General features: G+C 39.9%; 2 protein-coding genes across 2 annotated transcripts in view; one reads left to right on the forward strand and one right to left on the reverse strand.

Moving 5' to 3' along the window:
• Positions 1-365, reverse strand: part of LOC105471788 (interleukin 37) — a 170,577-nt gene extending 170,212 nt beyond the window's left edge. The window contains exon 1 of the mRNA XM_071077059.1: positions 224-365. The gene's annotated coding sequence lies outside the window, so the exon portion shown is untranslated. The remainder of the gene's footprint in view (positions 1-223) is intronic.
• On the forward strand, positions 61-26,311 carry LOC105471789 (cytoskeleton associated protein 2 like). The gene is made up of 9 exons (XM_011724524.3): positions 61-240; positions 2,250-2,316; positions 4,073-4,124; positions 7,448-8,676; positions 12,223-12,430; positions 18,055-18,210; positions 21,773-21,836; positions 23,574-23,763; positions 25,476-26,311. Exons 1-9 carry the CDS (start codon positions 204-206, stop codon positions 25,699-25,701), a joined length of 2,229 nt encoding a protein of 742 aa, XP_011722826.1. The 5' UTR covers positions 61-203; the 3' UTR covers positions 25,702-26,311.
• The last annotated feature ends 589 nt before the right edge of the window (positions 26,312-26,900 follow it).

Genomic DNA, 26,900 nt, shown 5'->3' on the forward strand with positions numbered 1-26,900 from the left:
ACGTTCTTCCAATCAAAGGGCCCCAAGTCAGGCTCTCAAGGCCAGAGCCAACCGCAAAGAGGCTATTGCCTGTTGTCCCGCCCTCCCGTGATGACGACTAGCGAGTTTCAAACCCGCAGGAGCCAATGAGGACGCGCGGAGGCGCGGCACGCTGGTCTTGGCTACGGGCGCGGCGTTTGAAGAAAAACTGTCACTGAAGAGTCATGGTGGGGCCCGGGCCTACCGCCGCTGCAGCTGTAGGTGAGTATGACCGCGAATGAGTCCCCGTTATTCTCGGGCGTTGGAACATGGCCAGGGTAGTAGGAGGCCACCGAGTGAGTTCTTCCCGCGGAAGGTGCCCGTCCGCTCGCCTGCCTAAGTTTCCCTCGGGCGTTTTCCATCCCGGAAGCGCATACGCGACCCCCGGCCACGGCCCCCAGGTAGACGTCTGGGCCCGGGGCGGCGGAGGCTGTGCGCAGGCCCAGATACCTCACGGGCACCTTTCTAGAAAGCCCTGCAGCAGCCTTGCAAAGACATGTCATTGTCGCAACGTTCTGGATAAAGAAACAGGCCCCTTGGTCGGGCCTTCACCAGCAGCGGGAAGCAGCGCGCTGTTTTGATCCACATTTGGCTCCAGGCAGAGCCGGGTATGGTCCTCTGTGCCAGGAGGCGGGGTCTGGCTTGAGCCCGGGTCTCCTGCCTTGGGTGGAGCTCTCACTCCACACCTCTCAGCCTGCCGTGGCTAGAAGTTGATGGGTTAAATCTGCACCCAGGGCTAAGGCTTCTGTGATCCCTAATCTCTTAGATGTGCTTGGAGCCCTTTCCTACCTTTCAAAATACTCCTCCAAGATACGCCACGTTCTCCAAGATAAGCACCGTTGTTTTGTTTCTTCCATTATTTCTGTTGATGCCTACGAGGTCCTAGGCACTTTACATAACAAGCTTTAAAGATGGGCATTTCTGTCTGCCTTATAGGCTCAGCAGCAGCAAAGTTTGCTAATTTGCTAGAAGTCACGGAGGTGGGACTCCCAACCCCCTATGTCAGCCCCTACGCTCTACACTGCCTGGCAAACTGTCTCTAAGGATACAGTGAGCATCAGCAAAACAGGGCAACTCCGTTGAGATGAGGTTAAGAGTCGTTTGGCACCCCTGTCGTCTTTTTTTCTTCCATCACGTCATTGTTTTAATTTTAACCTTTTTCCAACCACCTACTCCCCTCATTTATGCCCCACCTCTGAACTCGCATACTTCTTTTTCTCTCTTATGGCCCTTAGATTTTACCTTATACTGTAATTATTGCTGTGCTTATTTTATCTCCACTGCTAGTTTGAAAGTTGTTGAAGGCAGAAATCATTGACTTGTCATCCCCTCACAAATGGCTTGTGTAGAAAGTCACCATAGTATAGATGTCTGCCATGAGCAGACCTGGCATATTTTATCCTTAATACCAACAAAGGAAGCCATATAAGGGTTTGTGGGTAAAAATCATCATCCCTGTTAAAAGACATCAGACCAGGCCTGGCTCACCAGCTCAGGTGGGCCAGTAACAGAAGTTCTTCAAAACATAGACTGTTATAGCTGTGAACAGTGGCTGTGAGCTCCAGGGTTAGATAAGCCTGTTTTCAAGTCCTGGAATTGCCACATATTAGCTGGGTAACTTTGGGCGTGACATTTACCCTCTCTGGATTTCAGATTGCAAAAACTCATTGGATTGTTTTGTGGATTGAAAGAAATAATATAAATTTAGGCCGAGTGCTTTGACTCACGCCTGTAATCCTAGCACTTTGGGAGGCCAAAGCAGGAGGATCACTTGAGCTCAGGAATTTGACGCCACCCCTGGCAATATAGTGAGATCCTGTCTTTACAAAAAAAGATTTTTAAAATTACCCAGCGTGGTGGTAAACACCTGTATTCCCAGCTACTCAGGAGACTGAGGTGGGAGGATTGCTAGAACCTAGGAGATCAAGGCAACAGTGACCTGTGGTTGTGCCACTGTACTCCAGCCTCAGTGACAGAGGAAGACCCTGTCTCAAAAAAAAAAAAAAAAAAAAAAAGTAGTAAGTTTAAAGAGCTTAGTGTAGGCCTGGCATATAAATGATATTGTTGATGTTGATATTAACTTGAAGGCAAATTTATAGGACTAGGGATTTTGTAACATTATGTCGCAAAGCCAAAATCACTAGAGAAAAGTGTCATCTTTTAGAATATTAATGAACTGGTTAAAATCTTGAACTGACGTTATGTCATTTGTTTGCTTGCCTGTGTTGCAGAAGAGCGACAGAGAAAACTTCAGGAGTACCTTGCAGCCAAGGGAAAACTGAGGAGCCAAAACACCAAGTGAGTTTATCTGTCCACAGTTATGCAAGTTTTGTTGCCTTCTTTGTGCTAGCAATTTAAAGCCTTTTTGAAACATGTCCCTTTTGCTTAGAGTCTACTCAGACTGCATTGGGATTCTATGATAACGCAAAAAGAGCATTTCAGTCCAGGCATGACCAAACCCCCTGGGCAGTGCTTAGTCCATTGGCAAAGCTTTATGCGTTGTTACTGTGTGAATCTCCAAAGGAAGGAGGGAAGGGTCAGTATTACCTATCATGCTGGAAGCTTTGGCAGTTTCTGCGTTTTTTTTCTTGGGGAAGTTGATTCTCATGAAGGCAGTTTTTGGTCAAGAACTTGAATGAAAAAAAGAAAAAAAGAACTCGAATGACCATGCTTCTGGCATTTCTTGCTAAGGCAGGAGAGCCAGTTACAATCAATCCTCCATAGCAGAGTGATATCCTCCAGCCTAGTGGTGCTCTCGGGTCATTCTCTTAGCATTTACTGTTGAGATAGACAGAACATAACCACTTCATTTTTATCCTTTGTAAATTCTTACCATCTTTGTGGTGTTATATGTCCTTCTTAGCACTAATTAATTTTTTCCCCATTTGAGTTGCTAAATATTTTTTTGAAAATTAATTTTTACAAAGTTAGCTTTCACCCTTTATTTTATCTTGGGTGTTTACTCACCTCTATTTCCTTGATTAAATGAACCTAATTCATTTATTCAACAAATATTTATTTAGTACCTACCATGTCTCAGTTACTTCTGATGCTGGAGATACGGTGCTTAACAAGACAGACATTCCTGCCCTCCCAGGGCTTATGTTCTAGATGGGAGAGGCAAACATCAAACAAGTCATAATCAAAGTCCTTGTTAGTCTAACAGTTGTTTTTGGTCCATGCAGATTGATTCCTTCTAAATTCTCTGTTTTCCTATCCTTTTTCTGCATTTCCTATCTCACTAGCTAGATTTCATGTGTGTCTTGCTTTTTTTTTTCTTTTTGGTATCACTTTTCCCCTTGAAAATTAGAAAAGATAGTATTTGAAGATACTTAAAACAAGGAAATTTTTTTTTTTTTTGAGATGGAGTCTCGCTCTGTCGCCCAGGCTGGAGTATAGTGGCGCAACCTCGGCTCACTGCAAGCTCCGCCTCCCGGGTTCACGCCATTCTCCTGCCTCAGCCTCCTGAGTAGCTGGGAACTACAGGTGTGCGCCACCATGCCCAGCTAATTTTTTTTGTATTTTTAGTAGAGATGGGGTTTCACTGTGTTAGCCAGGATGGTCTCTATCTCCTGATCTCGTGATCTGCCTACCTTGGCCTCTCAAAGTGCTGGGATTACAGGCGTGAGCCACCGTGCCCAGCTGGAAATTTTTTAAAGAAGCAGTTAATGGTTTCATTTGGCATTGTATCTTCAGTGTCTGGCACATTGCAGTGCTCCAGGAATGATGTTTGAATGAGTAAGACTATACAAATATGAAGGAAACACATATATCTCATTAATATTGTGAGAATGCTAGATTTGTGCATAGACAGTCTCTGTAAGGATCATAAGGCAAAAAAAAAGTAGGAGCAGTTGGTGATCTCCAAGGGGGAGGATACAGAACTAAAGAAATGATGATAAGGAGACTTTATTGAATCTAATTTTGAATTATTTTGCCATTACAGAAATTCTAATTATTTAAAATTCTAATCATAATTTTTAATCACTGTACTTCCCAAGCTTAGCTTGGCATCCTTCTGTGCTGAGGATTAATTTTAATTTGTCTTTTATAGGCCTTATCTGAAATCCAAGAATAATTGCCTGAATCCACCACCTTCTAAATCTGTAAGTAGAAATTAGTCTTTTTAAAAATATGCATTCATAGGTATGATTAGTAATAAAAATAATAAAGATGTTAGCAACCTAAAGAACATGTATTTCAAAGATATTTCTTTTAGATATAAAAACAGTTTGGTTTAATAAGAGACAATCATTTTTTGAAAAGTATGACATACTACAGTTTAGTTTTATTAACCAAAAAAAGTCTCAAGTGAACTTTAGTCCTCTTGATAGCTAACATTTATTGAATACTTACTGTGTGCCTGATACTTTTCTGACTTGCGTTACCTCACTGAGTCCTCACAATCTTATGAGGCTGCTATTAGTGGCCCCACTTTACAGATGAGCAAACTAAGTTACAGAAAGGTTAAATAGGTCGCATAGCTATTAAGTGACAAAGCTGAGAGCCTGTGATCTTAACCACTTTGGTATGCTGCCATGAAGTTAAATAGCTCAGTAGTCATTAAAAGAACATTTGCATTGAACCTTCCGAGCCACTTAAGTATATGCTTCCTAATCAATTTAATTTAGCTACATTAGATAGAATGGTAAAGGATCCTTAACTTAAAGTTTAAATGGAAGAAATCAGCCCTCTGAAAGAGACACAGATTCTTCATCTGCAATAAAAATCTCACCTTTAGTTTTTAAAAGCATAGTTTTTATCTGTGTTCTGAAATGTAACTCAAATAGTGCTTCCTGAAGTGAAACATTCTCATTGGTGAGAATTTTAATAAGTTTTAATGATTCATTCACCAAATGACCTCAGTCATATTTGTCATATGCGTATGCATATATAGACATATATATGTTGTGTATATACATGACATCATTAGACACTGTGAAGGACAGCAAAATGTATATGAGGCAAAATTTATGCACAATGATTTAACGTTTGGGAAGCACTGGGTTACACTTTTACTTTATGTAGCTTGAACCAGTGTAGCATGCAAGTCTTAAAGAAAAATCCACTGGAAAGGGCCCTCAGTCAGAGTTCCCTGAGGCATCTCTGGAAGTTGAAAGTACTGATTTCAGTACATCAACTCTTAAATGAAAATGATACCTACCTTATCTGCTTTACACAGTTGTAAAAGTAAAAAATGAACTCAGGAAGGGAATTACAGAATTTAGGAGAAACTGAAAGCACGATGTAAATAGTAGTCATCATTGCAGTTATATAATGCTTGACAATTTATATAACACTTTCCACATATGACAGCAACTAACACCCAGACACTTTGTATACATTACCTCACTCAGAACAACCCTGTAAGGAAGTAGACCATATGCTTTAATGTCCAAACCAGGACACTTTTGAGAGTAAAAAGCAGTACTCTTTGACCAACAGGCATAAATCAAAACTATCTTGTGAAAACCAGGATATATGGCATCCTTTCTAGATAATAGATACTATTATTATTATCAGTTTTATTGTGAATCTAAACCTGCTCTAAAGTTAATTTTAAAAAGTAATGAAGTACTGATACATACTACAACATGGGTAAATCTTGAAAACATGCCAAGTGAAAGAAGCCAGACAGAAAAGGCCACATATTACATGATTCCTTTTATATGGCACATCTAAAATAGGCAAATCTGTAGACATACAGAGACAGAAAGTAGACTAGCAGTTGCCAAGGACTGCAGGAAGCAGAAAATGGGGAGTGACCGCCAACAAGTAAACCAAGTTTCTTTCTGGGGTGATGAATATGTTCTGGAATTAGACAGTGGTGATTGCTGCATAATAGTGTGACTGTACTAAAATCCACAGAATTGTGCACTTATTAAAATGGTGAATGTTATGGTTTGTGGATTATATCAATTTGTTTTTAATATAAAAGAAAGCAACTAAAATTAACACACATTTGGAAGCTTTCATGCCAGCATCCCTCGACCTCTTCAGTAAGCAATGATGGAGGGATCCAAGGTGTATATAAATGTTGGTGCTCAAAGATTAATCCAGATATAGGCATTGTGGGTATACCATCCATCTCTCTGCCTCCCACTCACAACTCTCCCCCGTTTCACCCCTAAAAACAACACGCACACCACTGTCATCCGGAGTAGACATCTCTTTGCCCTTAATGCCAAATGGTTCTGGTTAGATATCCTTTACATACTCGCCAGGTTTATATAGTGATTCTTCACAATATATGTCAAATCAAAAATAGAGCAGTAACTCTAGCATTCCCATATCTTACCCTGGAAACATTCCATAAATCTCTGTGAAATTCTCCTTTCTGAGTAATTGCTTTCATGATAGATGCTCAGGAATTCATAGTGGCTTGCCCAGTTACTTACCATATGAATTCTAAACTCCCCTAGTTTTCAGAGTTCTCTGTAATCTAGCCCTACCTTCTCATCCAGAAATAAATCACGTGACTAAACATTTGTTTATTATTAACATAGACTCTAACCTTAAAACCCTGTCCTGGCTGATTTTACACATGTGACTACTAAGATGTTACATGTTTATTGAGAGCTGTGGCAGCATATCTCAGCCTTCACATCATCTGCCACCTATCTCCTTGTCACCAATCTCCAGGGATGAGACAGAGGTTCTTGAGTGATACTGTGATGTTTACAAAGGCAGTAGTTTAAAAAACATATAATGTGACTATACAAAGTACTAGGAGAGATTTGTTGGGAGGTACCCTAACATAAGTTCATTATGTATATATTTTTTCAGGGTCCTTTGGAGGGCACTTAGGATATAATAGGCATTCAACAACTACTGTTTGAGGCAGATTCATTTTTTAAAGAGCAAGTTTTTTATATTCACTACATCTCTGCTTAATTCTGTCAAGCTAAAAGATTCTAATATATTTCTGATAGGAACTCAAGTTATAAAAACTACCTATTAGGACAAGTACGGTGGCTCATGCCTGTTATCCCAGCACTCTGGGAGGCCAAGGTGGGTGGATTACTTGAGTTCAAGATTTCACGACCAACCTGGCCAACATGGTGAAACCCCATCTTTACTAAAAATACAAAAAAGTAGCCGGGTGTAATGACACGCGCCTGTAGTCCAGCCACTTGCGAGGCTGAGGTGGGAGAATTGCTTCAACACAGGAGGCAGAGGTTGCAGTGAGCCAAGATTGCATCACTGCACACCAGCCTGGATGACAGAGCAAGACCCTGTCTCAAAAAAAAAACAAAACACAAAAACTGTCTATTAGTCATTCTTTACTTTCTGAGAATTCAGCTTTCTTAGGTGAAAATCTAAAAATGATTAATTTTTTTAGCATGTGTTAAACAGTTATTTTTATTATTTTAAAAACAGTAGGATATTGTTAGGAATTTTTTAATATATACTTTCTTTGTTTTTTCAGACTATTAAACCCAAAAATGATGTTACCAACCATGTTGTTTTGCCTGTCAAACCTAAAAGATCCACCAGCATTAAACTCCAACCCAGACCACCTAATACTACAGGGTCCCAGAAGCCGAAGTTGGAGCCACCAAAACTTTTGGGCAAAAGGCTGACTTCAGAATATGCTTCTTCTAATCCATACTCTAAGCCTTCTAGCAAGAGTTTTCAACAGCGTGAAGCTGGATCATCCACAACAGGAGAACTGTCAAGAAAACCCGTGGGGTCACTTAGTATAGAGCAATTGAAAACTACAAAGCAGCAGTTAACAAATCAAGGAAATGCTAAATGTACAGACTCTGTGAATAATACCCATGTTGAAAACGAATCTTTGGATAATTTTCTAAAAGAAACAAACAAAGAGAACTTGCCCCATATCTTAACAGAACCTGAGAGGAAGCCAGATCCTAATTTATGTACCACAAGTAAGCCAAAGACTAACTTTTCTAATCAAACCAAGAACAGTTTGGTTCCTAAACAAGCCTTGGGCAAAAGTTCAGTTAATAGTGCTGTTCTGAAAGAGAGAGTTAATAAACAATTTGTTGGAGAAACACAAAGCAGGACTTTCCCAGTAAAATCACAGCAACTCTCTAGAGGAGCAGATCTTGCAAGACCAGGAGTAAAACCCTCAAGAACGGTTCCCTCTCACTTTATTCAGACCCTTAGTAAAGTTCAGTCATCAAAGAAACTGGTGGTCAAGAACATCAAAGATGTAAAGGTTAATAGGGGTAAATATGAAAGACCAAATGAAACTAAGTTACAGTCATACCCTGTTATTGAACAGAGAATGAAACATACCAAACCCAGAACATACCCCAATTTGCTTCAGGGTGAATATAACAACAGACATCCAGACATCAAGCAAGATCGGAAGTCCACCCAACCTTGTTGTATACCTCAGACATCATGCGTACTGCAAAAACCGAAAGCCATAAGCCAGAGGCCTAATCTGACAGTTGGCAGATTTGATTCAGCCATTCCAAGCACTCCTAGTATAAGACCAAATGGAACCAGTTGTAATAAACGTAACAATAATGACTTTCAACAAAAAGCACGGACTTTGAAAAAGGCTGTTGTTCCCCAGAACCATTTTCTGAACAAGACCGCTCCCAAAAAAGCTGATGTCACAACCGTAAATGAGACCCGAACAAACCCAAATATTAAAAAGAAGGCAACAGCAGAGGATCGAAGGTACTTTGCTTTAATTCTAAACTTGTGCAACTTAAGATAATTAGGAAAATTGACCATCAAGAAGACTTGGTCAGGAAATAGGCCATAAATAATGGCTCCTAAGTAATTTTTAACTACAGTCTGAAAAAAGATTTGAAGCAAATATATTAAGACTTGACAGGGCTAGGTGGTACATATGTTATAAATCATTTTCTGTAATTGTATGCTTTAAATAGTTTTTTTTTTTTAAGAAATTGAAACACAGAATGGATGAGTAAGAAGTAGGGGGTGCAGATGTAGACATGTTCAAGAAGTGCTCTGCTGGGCTGAACAGCAATAGAACAGATAAGAGTTCACATAGCTAGGAAGTGAGAAGATGGTAGTCTCTTGTCAAGCAAACCAATGGTTAAGTTCAGAAAAGTTATCAGGGAAGAACCAGAAACTTCCATGAGTCTGAGTGGGCCAAGTTATGACAAGTAAGCTCAGAGAGGAGCAGTCAGTTCAAATACAGGGTTCAGATGGTGGAAGTCAAATCTCGGGCCAGGCACGCTGGCTCATGCCTATAGTCCCAGCACTTTGGGAGGCCGAGGCGAGCGGATCACCTGAGGTCGAGAGTTCGAGACCAGCCTAACCAACATGGAGAACCCCTGTTTTTACTAAAAATACAAAATTAGCTGGGCGTGGTGGCACATGCCTGTAATCCCAGTTACTCAGGAGGCTGAGGCAGGAGAATTGCTTGAACCCGGGAGGCGGAGGTTGCGGTGAGCCGAGATCACACCATTGCACTCCAGCCTGGGCAACAAGAGCAAAACTCTGTCTCAGAAAAAAAGAAAAAATCAAGATTTCAGGTTGGTTAATATTAACATACACATTGATTGAAACTGAGCCAGTGAATTTTTCACACTTTCTACCCAGGAGAAGCATATACGTATACCTGCTTGTCAGAAATGTCCTTATTTTGTACTTCAAGCAGGTATGCTTCGTACAGCTCTGAACACCACCACCAAGCCCCTTGCCCTCCTGAAGAGACAGTAAGTAAACAACTTAATTCAGGGTGATGTGATCAAGAGAGTAGAGCTGGAATGGCTGCTTTAGATAGAAGGATCAGTAGAGATACTTTCAACAGCAACGTCTGAGCTGAGACCTAACTCTGAGGAGAGGCTGGTGACAAGAAGAAGGACAATCCTGAGCAGAAAGAGAAGTGAGTGCAGAGACCTTGAGGTGGTGAACAAGGAAGTCAGGGTCCCAGCCCTGGAGCTCACAGTCTACGTCAGACAACAGAGGATTGGTCCTAAGACTGTGTTGCATGTTGAACATGTTTGATTACAAAAGAGAAGGAGTCTGGAAAGGGAGAGATTCATTCACTCATTCTGCAGGTGTTTCTTCGGCACCTACAATGTGCCAGGCGCTAGGAGACACAGTGATGAGCACACAGTCAGTCAGTCTTTACCCTTCTGGAGCTAATTGATATATATAGAAAGTACTAGAGAAACAAAACTGGTATTGAGGTCCTAGGAGTAAGTTGCCTTTAGAAAGGGAAAGTTCCCTCTTCATTTATGATTAGAAGGAAGGCTAAGGAGATAGGAAAAATGCTAGGAACATGGAGGAAGCACATGCCAGATGTCTCAACTTCTATCATCAAGTAGGTGGTTGGAGTGAAGGCAAGGGGCAGTATTTGGGGCTGAAATAATAAACATTGCATGGATTTTGCTCTGGAGTCAGAAATGAGAGTTAGTAGCATTCATTCATTCAAAAATTAGTTACTGGCATTCTGGAAAAAACAAAACTATAAAGACAAAAAATAGATCAGTGATATTCAGGAGCTGGAGATTAGGGGTGAGACTGACTACCAAGGAGGATAAGGGAATTATCGACGGTGTTACAGCTCTCTTAGAGCTTGATAATAGACTTACCTGACTTCAGGCATTTGTCAAAACTCAGAATTGCACACTGAAAGGTGAATGTTACTGTGTGTTATTAAATAGCTGTGTGTGCTAGACACTGTGCTAGGAACTGGACTGCCAAAGTTTCTGCCTTCATAGAGCTCACACTCCAGTGGAGGAGACAGAAAACCAGCACATTGACTAAATAAGACACGGTAATTGCAGGTAATTGCCTCTCCATGGAGGTGTCATTTGAGCGGAGGACTGAAGATGCAAGACCTTAAGGCAGGAATAAGTCTGGATCAAGAAACTTCAAGGAGGCAGGGTGCAGTGGCTCATGTCTGTAATCTCAGCACTTTGGAAGGCCGAGGTGGTTGGATCACTTGAGGTCAGGAGTTCGAGACCAGCCTAGCCAACATTGTGAAACCCCATCTCTACTAAAAATACAAAAATTAGCCAGGTGTGGTGGCACGCACCTGTCGTTGCAGCTACTCAGGAGGCTGAGGCACAAGAATCACTTGAACCCAGGAGGTGGAGGTAGCAGTGACGGGAGAGCATGTCACTTCACTCTAGCCTGGGCAACAGAGCAAAACTGTGTCTCAAAAACAAAAAAAGAAACTGCAAGGATACCTGAGCTCCTAGAGGGGGTGAGTGACAGACTAGTGTGGAGAGGTAGGCAGGAGCCAGATTACACTGTGCCTTTCAGCCATGGAAAATATGTTGAATTTTATTCCAAGAGCCGTGGAAAGTCCTTGGCAGTGACACAGCCTGGGGTGCTATTTACCAAAGTAAGAAAAATTTGGAACAGATGCAGAGATGAAAATCGAGAACTTTGTTTAGGACAGTATTAGATTTGAAATGCCTGTCAGACATCAAAAGATATCAACTAGGCAGTGGGTTTTACAAAGTTTGGGGATCCAGGGAGAGATCTGGGCTGAAATGTACACTTGAAAGTCATTATTAATATGTAGTTTTAATTTAAAGAAACTGGAGTGCCTACATCCAAACATGAGGTCTACATGTCTTGGTGCCCCTACCCCCAAAAAGCAGTCTGTCACCTGCTTAGAAGCTGGAGTGGAAAATGTGAACAGTGGGGGACAGCAAGATTGAGGACTTGGCACTATCAGAGCCAGCTACTTAAGAGCCCTGAAATTACAGGTCTAGCTTATGAAGGAGTCATGTCTGGTCAAGAGAGGGCTAAGGAACCAGGTTAAGTGGGTCACTTCCCACACCAAGACCTTACTGAGGGTAGAATGCAGGCTTGTTAGGTTTGGGTTGAGTGACAGTTTATGGTGAGAGAAATGAAGTGCTGAGTTAGTCATCTCAAAAGAAGAGGGATGTCTTAGGAAAGCAAGTGTCAAGTAGCACAAGTGAAAACTTTCAAAGAATAATAATAATCACAAATTCTATTTGAAGTCTGAAGTGCTGGCCACGTGTGATCTAGGAATCTTGGTGTCTGCCTTCTCATGTGTGGGTGCAACCCAGTGCTGCCATTACCCATTACTTTTTTCTCTTGCATCAATGTCTGCATCTATTTTTATTAATTGTTTTTTAATTCCATTCTCCTAATTTTGTCTGTAGTTGAAAGTAATTATACTCTATCTATACGTATCATATACTTTAGCAGCTTGACTGTGTTTAAAAATAAATAAATAAAACCACTCTCCCTTTAATTGAATTTCAGGAAACAACTAGAAGAATGGCAGAAATCTAAGGGAAAAATCTATAAACGGCCCCCTATGGAAATTAAAACAAAAAGAAAAGTAATAAAGGAAATGAATATTTCATTCTGGAAGAGCATTGAAAAAGAAGAGGAGGAAAAGAAAGCACAACTCGAACTGTCCAGTAAAATTAACAACACTCTGACAGAATGTCTGAACCTCATCGAAGGGGTGAGTGAAGAAGATAAATTCCTCCAGCTTTGGCCCAAAGTCTTAGAATTTTTGAACATTTTTCTTAAATATAGTATAGGAGAGATAGCCTTCATCTAAGCAGAAACTTAGCTACTCTTTTAAATATGGAGTAATAATAATAGCAATAATAATAATGACATGCCCATAAACGGTGGCTTTTGTATGTCTGCGCTTTTATAAACACTTAGCTAAGATTATCTCACATGATTATAACCACTGTTACTATGATCACTTTACAAATGAAACTAAGGCACAAAGAAGTTGGAAAACTAATCCAAATAAACTGGCTCCAAAAGGAACTTTGCTTCTTTGGGTATCAGGTTCTGAAGAGTACACATTTAACATTGAAACTGAAGTCAGAAGGCAAGTTTATATGTAAAGTTGGAGTATTCTAAATACTGTGGGTAGCTATAAGTAGTATTTAAACTTTATCGTGGATTCTGCAGATAAGGATAAAATAGATGGTAGGCAAAGAGTATGATGGTAGGCAAAGGAAAAATATATTAAAAAATATATTAATAAAAAATGATGGAATAAACTTCTATACTAAGATCCTTGCCTAAAGCAAGACTCATTCGGTCCTTTGGCTGGTAATGTTGAACATCAGCCAAAAAAAGGAAAAGTTCAGTTTAAATCTACTCCAGGCAACATTTTCACAACAGCCAGTTAAATATTAACTATTTCTCCTTGTGGAGTTAAACTTGAGTTCTTTTTCTTTTCCTCTTTTGTTTTTGTTCTATTATTTAAAAACATGAGTACCTTTTTATTATCATTTCAAACAATACAGATAAATGATCAGCCCTCTTCCTCTATAACATACATATTTAGGCATCCCAGACTTCTCTCTGGAGGTGACCACCATTGCCAGTCATTCTTTCTGTTTTCATGCATGTCCATGCAGTATAGGTGTGGAGAGAAAGGAAGTATTATATTTTTGCGAATTGGAATTCTGTTATTCACTTTTTTATGTACTTTGGTTGTTTTTTCTTGTGTTTTCCTAGTACCAATGTTATGCTGATTTAGGCAGATGAGTTGAGTGTTTTCCTTTTTGTCCTGTACACTGAAAATAGTTTGTATGACACGAGAATTATTTTTATTTTTTGAAGGTTTGATAAAAACTTGCCCATAAAAATCATCTGGACCGTGTTTCTTTGGAGGATAATTTTGTATATATCCTCTCAGTTTATTTATTATGGGGTCATTGCTCTATTTAGGGTTCATATATCTTGAGTCAACGAGTAATGTTGTGACTTTTTAAAAATTAGACTTGCCAAAGATTTTTTCTCATTAATCTTTTTAAAAGACCTCAGGTTTTATTGATTATTTTTTCTCTTGCATCAATGTCTGCATCTATTTTTATATTTATTGCTCTTTTCCTAGCTTTTTAATTGAAACCTTAGATCATTTAAAAGTGAGAATTTCTTTTTTTTTATAAATACGTTCAATGCTATAGCAGATTTGCCTCTGAATTTTACTTTGGTCATATTGTGTGTCAGGGTGAAGTCTGAAAAACAAACCACAGAAATAATGTAATTGGTTACACAGTATCTTATGTGGGTTCTCTAGAGGTGAACCCTAAGAGGAGAATCTGTGTGAAAGTAGTTTATTCGGAAGACACTCCAGGGAAAACTGGGAGGGGAGTGAAGTTGGAGGATCAGAAAAGCGAGTCCATGGAGGGTGACTGGCACAGCCCCACAGGGATGCTCTGGAGACAGTGTCACTCACATCTCTCCGAGTCATCCTGATCAGAGGCATGGGAGCTCCAGTGTTAAAGCTTCCATTGTCATTTATTCATGGCTACCTCTGGCGGACAAGAATTCTCAAGGCACTTCCCACTCTCTGGTCACATACAAGGGAGCACAGATGCCGGCTGTGAAAGCACACAGTGAGCGCTCAAAATGCTGAAGGGATCAGAAGGGGTGCAGGTGCTACACACAGGTCTGACAGCAAAAAGGAACCTGAGGTAACAGTGGTGATAACTGCAGGAAGCAGCTAGTACCCACTGGGTCTAGGGGAACAAAGAGAGGTTAGGGTATCAAAACCAAGAAGCAGGAGAGACAAACCCTGGTAGAAATGGGACTCCCAACTGTAAGGAAGGCATACTACCCAGCAGATGCTGGAGGAGAGGCCCTGCAAGGCTGGGGCTCAGATTTTGAGGAAAAGATGCTCTCCATTTGGTGCTCCTGCCTCTGAAGCTGCACAGGGAGGTGGGCTCTGAGTGGGGAATGGGAGAAAAAAAGATGGAGGCTAGGACCAACTGTTGCTGCCAGGGCGAGGGACCATTGCTGGGGTAAGGAAAGCAAATTGGACCAAGCAAGTGTCTTCCTTCTCCATCCCTGCAGCCTCCCTCTCGTGCCCCCTAGTGGCAGAGCTGAGCAGGGAGCTGGTGTCCAGCAGAAAGTGGTTTACAAGAGTTTCAACCCAAGCATCACAACGCAGAGGATGGGGTTTGGGGCTGACACACAGAAGCTTCCTAACTGACATATCTTCTCATTGTTCATTTCTAAATAGCTTGAGATTCCCATTTTGAGTTCTTTAACCCAAAAAATATCTTAGAAGAATATCTTTTAATTTCCAGATTTGTAGATTTTTTTTCTGGTGTTAATTTCTAATTATATTGCATTGTAGTTGGTGAATGTGGCCTATGTGTACTCTACTTGATGGATTTTGTTGAAATTTTCTTTGTGGTCTTAATATCTGATCATTCTTGGTAAATATTCCAAAAATGTTTGAAAAGAATGTATATCCTATTTTGTTTATTTGATCCATTGCTTTCTGAAAGAAATAGGCGAAAGTCTCTCCCTGGCACTGTGATTAGTCATTGACAATTTCTCTTCATATGTCTGTCCATTTTTACTTTCTGTTTTTCAGTTATGTTGTTAGGTACAGAAAGATTCATGATTTGCTTTGATTTCTTTTGTCTGATTAATTTTGCCACACCTGCTTTTTGTTGTTAGAATATGTCTGGTAGTTCTTTTTCCATCCCTTTCCTTTAAACCTTCATGCGTTGACTTATTTTAGGTATGTCTCATATAAATGCACACAGTTACATTTTTTAAACAAATCTGAAACTCTCTGCTTTTAAAAAGCAAATTTACTTCATTGCATTTATTATGATGACTTGTATGTTTAAACTTAATGCCTGCCATTTTGTTTTGTAATTCAGCTTACATGAATTCTTTTTTTCCTCATTTCTGTGTTAGATCTAGTTTTATTTCATAAGGAAAATAATACACTGAAATGAAAATAAAGTGGTAGATGTAAGCTCAAACATGATTTGCAGAATATATATCATATTCTTCTTGCAGTTCCTTTTTTGGTTTGTGTTTTTTAAGAGACAGGGTTTCACTCTGTTGCCTAGATTGGAGTGCAGTGATGCCATCATAGCTCACTGCAACTTTGAACTCCTGGGTGGACCCAAGCGATCCTCCACCTCAGCCTCCTGAGCAACTAGGACTACAGGTACACACCACTACACCCATTATTGTTTACATTTTTTTGTAGACACAGGGTCTCACTGTGTTGCCCAGGCTGATCTCAAACTCCTAGCCTCAAGCAGTCCTCTGCCTCAGACTCCCAAAGTGCTGGGATTACAGGTGTGAACCACCCACTGTGCCTGGCCTGCAGTTACTTTTGTTTCTAGTCTTTCATGTGAGTTCTAAAGTTTACTCACTAGTAAATTTATGATTTTTGAATGGCAAACCTTTTGAGTCTGTATTCTCGTGAAACTGTTATTTTGCCTTCATGCTGGAATCATAGTTTGACTGGGGAAATTTCTTAATTTCAGCTTGTTTTCCCTGGAAAAATTTAAGTGACTGCTTCATTTTCTTTCTTGCATCTGGAGTTGTTGATTTGTTAATGTCTCACTTCAGTCTGATTCTCATTCCTTTATAGATAATCCTTTTCTTCCCCCTCTCTGGAAACTTTTAAGATTTTCTTTTTATCTTTGGTTTTCTAAGTTTTTATATTTTTTTCTCCCATTCATCCTGCTTAGCTCTCTGAGAGCCTTTCAATCTGAACAACTGTTTCTTTGTTCATTCCTTGAAAGTTTTGTCCTACAACCACTTTGTGTGTTTACCTTTGTTCCTTCTAGAAACTCTCTTAGATGGATATTAGAATTATTGAGTAATAGATATATCCTTCAGAATTCTAAATTTTGTTTTCATACTGTTCGTTGTTCTGTTGCACTGGTTTCTAGGAGGATTTCACAGCTGAGTTTTCAGCTCACAGATGTATTCTTCAGCGGTGCCCATGCAATTGTTCTGCCCTTCTATTGGTTATTTTTCCTAACAGCCCATTCTAGTTTCAGGATAGCAATACAGTCTCATCACTCTGAAGATATTGACTGTGATACTCTTAAAAGTATTCCTCTTTGCTCCAGTGTTCATTCTTGTTTGTTGAGTTTTATGCTTCTTTCATGTAGTGTTGGTTTTCTCAAATGTTAGTGATTCTCAGTTGTGAACTTAACCTTTGCGTCTCCCCCATTTCAATAGCAGTAGATGGTGCTGCTTGACTGAGTGTGCCAGTACCTGGATTTCTGGGCGTGGTAGTGCTCCACATTCCTCTGGGTCCATATCACTGTCCTGCTTGCAGCACAAGCCAGAAGGGAACCAAACCAGTGAATCCATTTCAAAGTTTCTTTTTGTGGGGTTTAGCCCTGTTTCATAAACACCTGCATAAATCCCCGACACATACACATATATACCCCTATGACCTTTGCATGCCTGTGTCATTCTTTACATTGCTATTAGTCCTACGGAAATTCTGATCACTACTCAGTGTTCTCATTATTATAAATATGGAATATTATGAATATATAAGAAATGTTTATGATTTGTTTTGTTTTTGTACCATGTAAAAATGAACATATTTCTTACCTTCAGCTATGATAAACATTTTCTACTTGGTCTTATGTAACTCTTAAAATTTAACGATGAGGAAGCCAGGCACAGTGGCTCATGCCTGTGGTCTCAGCTACTTGAGAGGCTAAGGTGGGAGGATTGCTTGATCCCAGGAGGTAGAGGTTGCAGCGCATTGTGATCGTACCACTGCACTTCAGCCTGCGCAGCAGAGTGAGACCTCGTCTCAAAAAAAAGAAAAAAAATTTGGCCAGGTGTGGTGGCTCATGCCTGTAATCCCAGCACTTTGAGAGGCCAAGGCAGGCGGATCACGAGGTCAGGAGATCGAGACCATCCTGGCTAACACAGTGAAACCCCATTTCTACTAAAAATACAAACAATTAGCCGAGCATGTGGTGGCACGTGCCTATAGTCCCAGCTACTCGGGAGGCTGAGGCCGGAGACTTGCTTGAACCCAGGAGGTGGAGGTTGCAGTGAGCTGAGATCATGCCACTGCACTCCAGCCTGGTGACAGAGCGAGACCCCGTCTCAAAAAAAAAAGTCTCAAATCATTAAAATGGATAATTAAAACAGGTGCATTTTATTACATGTACATTGTACCTCAGTAAAATTGACATTTTTTTATAGTTCAAAAATATTAGTGATCAAACCAATTTCTACATACCTGCTGTAATAAATATTAGGAGATGTGAGACTAACAGTGAAATGGTAATAATGACCTCTGGATATTTTGGTTTTTTTCAGGGTGTACCTTCTAATGAAATACTTAACATATTGTCCAGCATTCCTGAAGCTGAAAAATTCGCTAAATTCTGGATCTGCAAAGCAAAGTTGTTGGCAAGTAAAGGCACCTTTGATGTTATCGGGCTATATGAAGAGGCCATTAAAAATGGGGCAACAGTGAGTATCTGTCTTGGGTGGGTAACTTCTTAAAATTCTCTTTCACGTGAGTTCTCTGTTGTTGTTTATAATATGGTGGTTAGAAGGTTGCAACATCAGTATCCAACACTTATAAAGTAATACCTTACCATAAAGAACCTAAAAATATATTAAACCCAATACATCAACATCCTTAAATCAGTAATTCAGAGCCATTGCATAAATAACTTTTAATTCGAAAATTTAGAAAAAAAACACTATATAATTATTATTTACAAAAACCGCATCAAATAGCTTTATAATGCTTTTCATTAAAATGTCATTTTCCATGTCATATTCCATATTCTGTGGTACCTTTTTCCATAATGGTTCAAAATCAGAATTGTACATGCACATAGTTTAAGCAGTCAAGTAGTTTGATAAGTTTCGTTCAATAAGGCCTCTGTCTTCCTTCCCTGCCATTTCCCCCTTCCCAGAGCAAACTGATTATTTTTATATTAACCTCTATAGTTTCAGAAAACATGTTTCTCTTTCTTGATTTTTCAGTTTTAGGTATGATTTATGGAATTCCAGCTATGCAGAATGAAGATTTAGCCCTCTTTCACACGTACATACACAGATCCCCCAGTGTGCACAAATACACACCCCTATTTACCATCCTTACAGACCTTTGCCATTCCTCATACTTTCATTAGAGTCATGGAAATTCTGGTCACTATTTAGCATTCACATTGTTAATGAATATATAAGAAATATTTGAGTATGTTGAGCCATGTAGTATATACTGTGATTACTTTGCCTTTCAAGCAAAACTTTCTACTCTTCCTGGAGTTACTGTCCTGTTTTGCCTTTACTAAGTTTTCTGAGTATTTATATATAATTAAGTCACAAACTCTCTCTAATTGTCTAAGTTCCTCAATACTTTGAAAACATCAGATATTCTACTGATTTCTTTTTCTTAGAGACCTTTCTCCTAGACCCTTCTGGCTTATTCCAGACTGAACAAGTTGCACTTTACTGCCATCTTCACCAGCTGTCTTTCTGGGATCTCTTTACCATCACCTTTAGATTCCCTTTACATCCTTCTTAAGTTGGGTGGATCCCTTGTTTTTTAGAACTCGTATCAGTTTTCTTCTTTCTACATTGTCTGTTTCTTCTCTGGTGTTTTTCATTTCTTTCTCTCTCGCTGTTATTGTTTGTTTTTTCTATTTTGTTTTGTTCTCTATTCATTAAATGCTTTACACAGATGCTGGTGAAACTGGGCTCTTTGCATATATATAAGGTGGGTCTGAAAAAGCTTATTGAAAGCTCTAGACACGTGGATGGGGCTTCACCACAGGGTGATCTGGCTGAGTTGATTAGTTAGAAAACCCTCAATATCAGTATCTTTATGTCTTTACTCTTAAGCTGGACAAGTTCTCTGGAGAAGTATGTTCCAATCTCCTTCCTGGGAGCTAGAAACCAGACTGCCAGTGCTGTGGGAGAGAAGAGAGCAGGGAGTCTCAACCCTCAACATGGAAACTTCCGCTTATCTCCTTTTCTGAGAAAGCACCCTATCCCAATCTTGCATGATATCCCTCAGAGACTTGGAGAATACATCCCCAGTTTTCTGTTAGGATGAAGGGAGTCAGACACAGTTACCAGGCTGCATAGAGTTTAGGGGTGCATGGTGGATTTGGAGGTCTGACTGCTTTTTGAACAGATGTTAAAGAGTCCTCCTAATTTGGGCCCTACCACACATTCCTAAGCTGTTCTGCCAGCTCAGGAATGTTTCTCAGCCACACTGCCAGCTTGGGATTTGGCTCTCTCAAGTCGATCAAATTGTTTACTTCTCTTCTGCATTGAAGCTTCCAAAACCTTATCGCCATTTATTCTTTCCTATGTTTTGTGGTTATTGCCTCTTTTTAATCCCTTTATTATCCTTTCAGTCGCTTTTCAAGAGAAATTAAAAATAAAGGTATATTTAATCCACCATCTTTAACCAGAAGGCTATACAAATGTAAAATACACTTGATGAATGTTTTATGGAATTCACTCTTTGCAATATATTCTATGCGTTTATTCCCATTCATTTAGCTGAAATCATAATTATCTTTTGGATTTTGAAAAAAATCTATGGAAAGCTTTCCTTTTATGCTTTATTGTCAGTTTATATCTATTTGATACAGAGTCCCAGGTAAGGAAGACAAACCTCCAACTATAATGTTCTTGTGGGAAAGTACAACTTCTGCTTCATGGCATAGTTTACATACTTGAAAAATGAAGCCTATCTCAGATAATTTTATCAGAAAATTACTTTTCCATAAAAGTTTTTTATTTTTTTTCAAGTATGTTAACAAATAAAAGAAGAAAGAAAGGAAAAGCTGGAGAAAATTACCTAAAATGCCTACAAAGATTGTATCTTGGCCGGGCACAGTGACTCATCCCTGTAATCTCAGCACTTTGGGAGGCCGAGGCAGGCGGATCACCTGAGGTCAGGAGTTCGAGACCAGCCTGGGCAACATGGCGAAACCCCATCTCTACTAAAAATAGAAAAATTAGCCAGATGGTGTGGTGCATGCCTGTAATTCCCAGCTATTCGGGAGGCTGAGGCAGGAGAATCACTTGAACCCTGGAAGTAGAGTTTGTGGTGAGCTGATACCACACCACTGCCCTCCAGCTTGGGTGACAGAGACTCCCTTTCATAAAAAATTGTATTTGGGGCTGGGTACAGTGGCTCACGCCTATAAGTAATCCCAGCACTTTGGGAGGCCAAGGCAGGCGGATCATGAGGTCAGGAGATCAAGACCATCCTGGCTAACATGGTGAAACCCCGTTTCTACTAAAAATACAAAAAATTAGCCGGGTGTGGTGGTGGGCACCTGTAGTCCCAGCTACTCAGGAGACTGAAGCAGGAGAATGGCGCCCAGGAGGCGGAGCTTGCAGTGAACCGAGATCGCGCCACTGCACTCCAGCCTGGGTGACAGAGCAAGACTCTGTCTCAAAAAAAAAAAATTGTATTTGGTCAATGGAATTATAGGTGATTTCATTTGTTAAGCTTAACCTATTGTTCAATTTTTCTACTATATATATATATGACTTTTATGATAAAGGGAGAATCGCTTGAACCCGGGAGGTGGAGGTTGCAGTGAGCTGAGATCACACCACTGTACTCCAGCCTGGGACACAGCGAGACTTGTCTCAAGAAAATAAATAAATATATATATAATGCATTTTCTGTATGGCTAGCTTTACATCATTGGGCGAGAATCTTTATGTGGGAATACATATTACATATTTGATGTGTTATACAAATCAATAGGAAAATAGAATTCGATGTAGACAAATTACATTGTGGACAACTTTAAATACATCTGTTGATTAAGTCAAGTGTGCCAACACTTAATCAAAATTTTCTGTGTTTCTTTATTTTTCTCATGAAGCTATAAAACTGTCAAGCTAGACAAAAGACTTATAGTTAGACGAGATTTTAAAAGGAAACATTTTTATTATAAAACATTTATTTGATGTTAAAATTCCTAAGCAAATTTTTTCCATGAATGTTTTTAAGATTTTGTATGTTTTCTTTCTTCCTTCCTTCCAGCCAATACAAGAGTTGCGGGAAGTTGTTCTTAATATTTTGCAAGACTCAAACAGAACCACAGAAGGTACTATTATTTTTGTATTTAAATTCATCTTCTCTAGCTGTACCAGTAAAAGTCATCCAGGACATATAGGAAAAAGAAGAAAAGAATTATCCCCTGAAATGCTTCTCACTTCTTGGTTTCCATGACCTGGCCCTTTCAGCCATTGTCATCAGCTGATTTATTTGTGTGATTACAAGTAAATACACTGCTCAACACTGAACAAAGGTGGTTTCCACCAGAACAGCCTAGACTGGAGTGTCCTACTTCCCTGGAATCCTAGATGGGAGAAGACAAACAGCTCTTTACTGGAAGAGACTGAGGCACAAAGGAGAAATGCCTTAAGTTACATGTTTAATCATAATAAACCCACCAACATACTCATCTAAATTTGTGTTATCCCTTTAAAAATAGCTATCTCAGGAATCTCGTCAGTTAGTTGACCATTACTGTCAGTGGTTATAACCTTTAGAAGACTTCTATGAGAAATATATTGTGCCAAATACAAGTGACATTATAATTGCTTATGATATTTGTTGTATGAATGAAAAGAAAAAACAAGCTGTCCTTAGAAAATAAATTAGATTCTTGTTATCTTAGAAGGTGACAAATCTTTGTCCTTTAATAGTAGATTTTGCCTGCATACAGTAGCTCACGCCTGTAATCCTAGCACTTTGGGAGACCAAGGCGGGTGGATCACCTAGGTCAGGAGTTCGAGACCAGCCTGACCAACATGGTGAAACCTTGTCTTTACTTTAAAAAAAAAAAAAAAATATATATATATATATATATATATATATATATATATATATATATATATATATATATATATATGAAAATTAGCCGGTTGTAGTGGTGCGTGCCTGTAATCCCAGCTACTCAGGAGGCTGAGGCAGGAGAATCGCTTGAACCCAGGAAGTAAGAGTTTGGAGTGAGCCAAGATCACACCACTATACTCCAGCCTGGGCCACAAGAGCAAAACTCCATCTCAAAAAAAAAAGAGTAGATTTAACTGGGGAACAATCCAGTCGTGTAGCTAAGTAACCCACTACATGTGGGAAGGAGGACATAAAATAGATATACTTAATAGTAGATTCTTTGGGAATGAGACTACAATTCAGATATTTGGTTAAAACATGACTGTTCTTAAAAGGAATAAAAAGAGAAGACAGGAATCCATGCCTTTGTTGCACCCTCTTGACCTCACTTAGGGTGTCAGCCTGTAGCCACGGTGTGCCTGGCACAGTCTGATTGCCTTCCTTTCATTTTCATGATTGTGTTTGGGCTACCATGAAAACTTAATGCAAGACAGTTTTTACCCACTGTCCAAGGCAGTAACCATGTGGTCATCCTGGGTAGGAATGGGATTGGGAGGTTGTGTGAGTTAACCTTAATAAGTCAAGAAAATTGATCCAAGTTGTGGTGTAAGGGTAGGCCAGTGATTAGTCCCTAAGAGAGTTCTCTTGAGAGTGAATAGGAGACTGGGGATGTGTTCAGAGTCTTGAAAGGGTGTCAAGAATCTACCTACAGCTGTCTGCGGGGCTGGCTAGGAGGGTAGCCTGATATAGCAGGACATTGCTACAGGGCTTAACATGAAAAAACAAGTTATAAGTCACACCTCAAATCAATCACTATTCAGTATGTGGAGCCCATGAAGATCACTGGGAAATCATTGCATGTATGTATTTTTCATGTTATTGATTTTTAGCTGAAGTATTAAGTTGCTAAATCTTAACTTCCTTCATGATCTTACATACACAGGAATTACTTCTGATTCTTTAGTTACTGAAACTAATATAACATCAGTGGAAGAGCTGGCCAAGAAGATGGAATCTGTGAAGTCTTGTCTTTCTCCAAAAGAGAGGGAACAAGTCACGGCGACACCCCAAATAGCCAAGGGAGAACAGCATAATTATCCTGGTATCAAATTACAGATTGGTCCAATCCCTAGGTAAGCAGACTCTAAAGCAGGCTTTGTGTTCACAGACTTAATTCTGGTCCAAGTCTCAGTTTTTCCTTCATAGATCTAGAGTAACAGCAGCTTATAGATACTTCTGCTTCATATGAGGTTCAAATGGCTTAATCCATCTTTGGCATTCAGGAAAGAACTGAGAATGAGGGGAGGTTGGAACCATTGACAGGAAGGTCTGTGTCTTTTCTTTGCACACACCATCCCCCTTTCACCACCCTAATGAGACCTGACCTGCAGTAAGGAAGGTGCTGCCAGAGTCAGGAGAGGTATTAGAATGCATTCACCCCTGCCCTCCTAAGGTCTCTCCTACCTTTTCACTCTCATTTGTCCTGCACTTGCAGATCCTATCTGCCTTTCTTGCAAGTCCTGACACAGTTGGGTAGGGTTGGGGCGATAAAAGTCCCAAGCAGGAGCTAACTCTGTAGCTGTGGGAGAAAAGGGACAGTGAATACCCCTTTAAGAACAGGGAGAGCAGTGGAGTATGTACTAGTCAGAGACTGCTCATAAAGTCAGAAGCATTTTATTTTGTAACAAGTATAAATTTAAGGCAGAATCCATAGTAATTTAAGGAGTCATGTCAGGGCGTCAGTGTCATTTTCTAAAATGTGAGTGTAGCACCGCTCTTCTCTGATCATGATCTGGAAAGAATTCCAAACAAGGGCACCAAGACAACAGTTCTGTGTTTTAGTTCCCTGGAAAGCACAGCTGAGCCTCTTCCAATCCTAAACTCTCTGAGACACACCATTTTCCCACTACAGGAAAAAGAGCTGGGCATGGTGGCTCACACCTGTAATCCTATCACTTTGGTAGGCCAAGACAGGAGGATTGCTTGAGCCTAGGAGTTCAAGACTGCCCTGGGCAGCACAGGGAGACCCCAACTCTTTGAAAAATAAAAATTAGCCAGGCATGCTGGCACGAGTCTGTGCTCCCACTTGCTTGAAAGGCTGAGATGGGGAGATCCCTTGATCCTAGGAGGTTGAGGCTGCAATGAGCTGTGATTGTACCACTGGACTCTAGCCTGGGCAACAGAGTGACCCTGTCTTTAAAAATCAAAAAAAAGAAAAAGCTAGAAAGAATCTTGGAATTCATTAATTCAACCAAATTTGATATTAGGCCCCATTTCCTTAAAACCTGTCACCTATTTTGAAAACTTATAGAATAAATAAACACCAACTGCCAAATATTTACGAAATATTTTATTATTTAAATAAAAGCCACACTTCATACTTATTTCAATAAATCCTTATGCTTACACCATCTAAGAACAGATGGACACCACCCAATACATTCTGGAAATCAGGGAAAAGCCTTTTTTTTGAGACTGGGGTCTTGCCATGTTGCCCAGACTGAAATACAATGGTGTGATCATAGCTCACTGCAGCCTTGACCTTCTGGGCTCAAACAATCCTCCCACTTCACCCTCCTGAGTAGCTGGGATTACAGGCCTGTGCCACCATGCCCAGCTAATTTTTATATTTTTTGGTAGAGATAGTGTCTTACTAGGTTGCCCAGGCTGGTCTTGAACTCCTGGAAAAAGCCATCTTCAGATGAAAGCTGCTCTAGACATATCTCTTGCATCGCCCTGTGTTAAAATGTCTTCCCTGTTTTTATTATGGAATAAGAAACAAAAAATAATAAAGAGACTTGTTTTAAATGATAAGGTTTTTAATGCATCTCTTGCTATCTCTCAGAATAAATGGGATGCCGGAAGTGCAAGACATGAAACTTATCACTCCTGTACGGCGTTCGTCGAGGATTGAGCGAGCAGTGTCCCGCTACCCGGAAATGCTGCAGGAACACGATTTAGTAGTGGCTTCTCTTGATGAACTGTTAGAAATGGAAGAAACAAAATGTTTTATATTCCGTAGAAATGAGGCTTTGCCTGTAACGTTGGGGTTTCAAACCCCTGAATCATAATTTCTTGATGCTTTTTTTAAAAAGGTGGTTCAGAACCTCCATAAGACAAGAAGTATTCTTGTCCAAGTGACCTGGAAAAAGTGTGTAATAGAGAGGCATCGTGGATGCAGATTATGGACTCTCAGGACTTAAGTAATTCACTGGGCTTACTCTCAAATGTTATCTCCCCATGGGAAAATCTTTGCTTTATGTGTTTAAGACTGTAGTTTGCCAGTTTTACAGTATACATAAATTTCAAACTTTTGAATACCCTACAACTATGATAAAAATTTATACTTTATTGATCTACTTTAATCCCAACATAGTTTTTTATATCGGAAGGTTGGTCCCACAATATAATGGGACTTTTCTTTCTGCATCCACCTTAGCAGAGGGCAAGTCCTTTCATCGTGGAAGATCTGAACTTTGACGCTAGCTTGACAGGCTGAATGGACCTTGACCGATGGCCAAGTCAAAACCCCTCATTTTACAGATGAGCTTATGCTAGCTGTGCTTTGCTCCGAGATCATAAATTTATGTGTGATCTTTGACTTCCATCACAGTATCCTTGTAAATGAGAGATAATTCTTGTTTTTCCTGTGCCAGGTCTCAGATGAAACACAATCCTGAATGGGCGTGGTCATCTAGCTTTTATATCCAAATCTAGTTTTGCATTTGTTACTCAAACACTTCAAATAACAAAAGAGGGGCAGGGGAGAGGGGTGGGGAGTGGACACTTGCTTCTTCAGTTCCTTGCTCAGCTAGGGGATAGCTGGCCTGGGAAGGCAGTGCAAGCCCCAGAGACTGTTGTAGGTTGCTTTTTCTTCCTCCTGGGCAACTATTCATGGAAAGGTTTTACCTTAGTCATTATGTAAATATAATGTGTAGAAAAACCTAGTCAACACATTTTATATTTTAGCTTTCTTAATATTTAAGTATTATCTTAAAACAACATTAAATTTCTATTAGTTCCTGCTTGTTTATCTTATTTATTATAGAAAACCGTCATGGCTTTGCATAGAGAATTAGGAGTTTGTCTAAGGATACACCAGTTGGCTGTCCCAAGAAACCTCACAAGGAGCATTCATTACCAAGGAGAATGGACTTTGATCAAAGGTCTGTGAGCCTCATCCAGAAACTAGATTTTTTTAAGGGAAGCAGATCTATTTCTGAAAGTCAGATTTATAATAAAGCTAAAAAAAACTGAGCTGTAAACCTGT

This window comes from Macaca nemestrina, chromosome 13 (genome assembly GCF_043159975.1).
Source record: "Macaca nemestrina isolate mMacNem1 chromosome 13, mMacNem.hap1, whole genome shotgun sequence".
NCBI classification, from domain to species: Eukaryota; Metazoa; Chordata; class Mammalia; order Primates; family Cercopithecidae; genus Macaca; species Macaca nemestrina.

What these genes read in the sequence shown, in the direction of transcription:
- LOC105471789 (XM_011724524.3), top strand. Translation starts at nt 204, where the DNA reads ATGGTGGGGCCCGGGCCTACCGCCGCTGCAGCTGTAG. An exon ending in CCATTAAAAATGGGGCAACA is followed by an intron (nt 18,211 to 21,772) that starts GTGAGTATCTGT and finishes CCTTCCTTCCAG; the next exon opens with CCAATACAAGAGTTGCGGGA. An exon ending in CTCAAACAGAACCACAGAAG is followed by an intron (nt 21,837 to 23,573) that starts GTACTATTATTT and finishes TTACATACACAG; the next exon opens with GAATTACTTCTGATTCTTTA.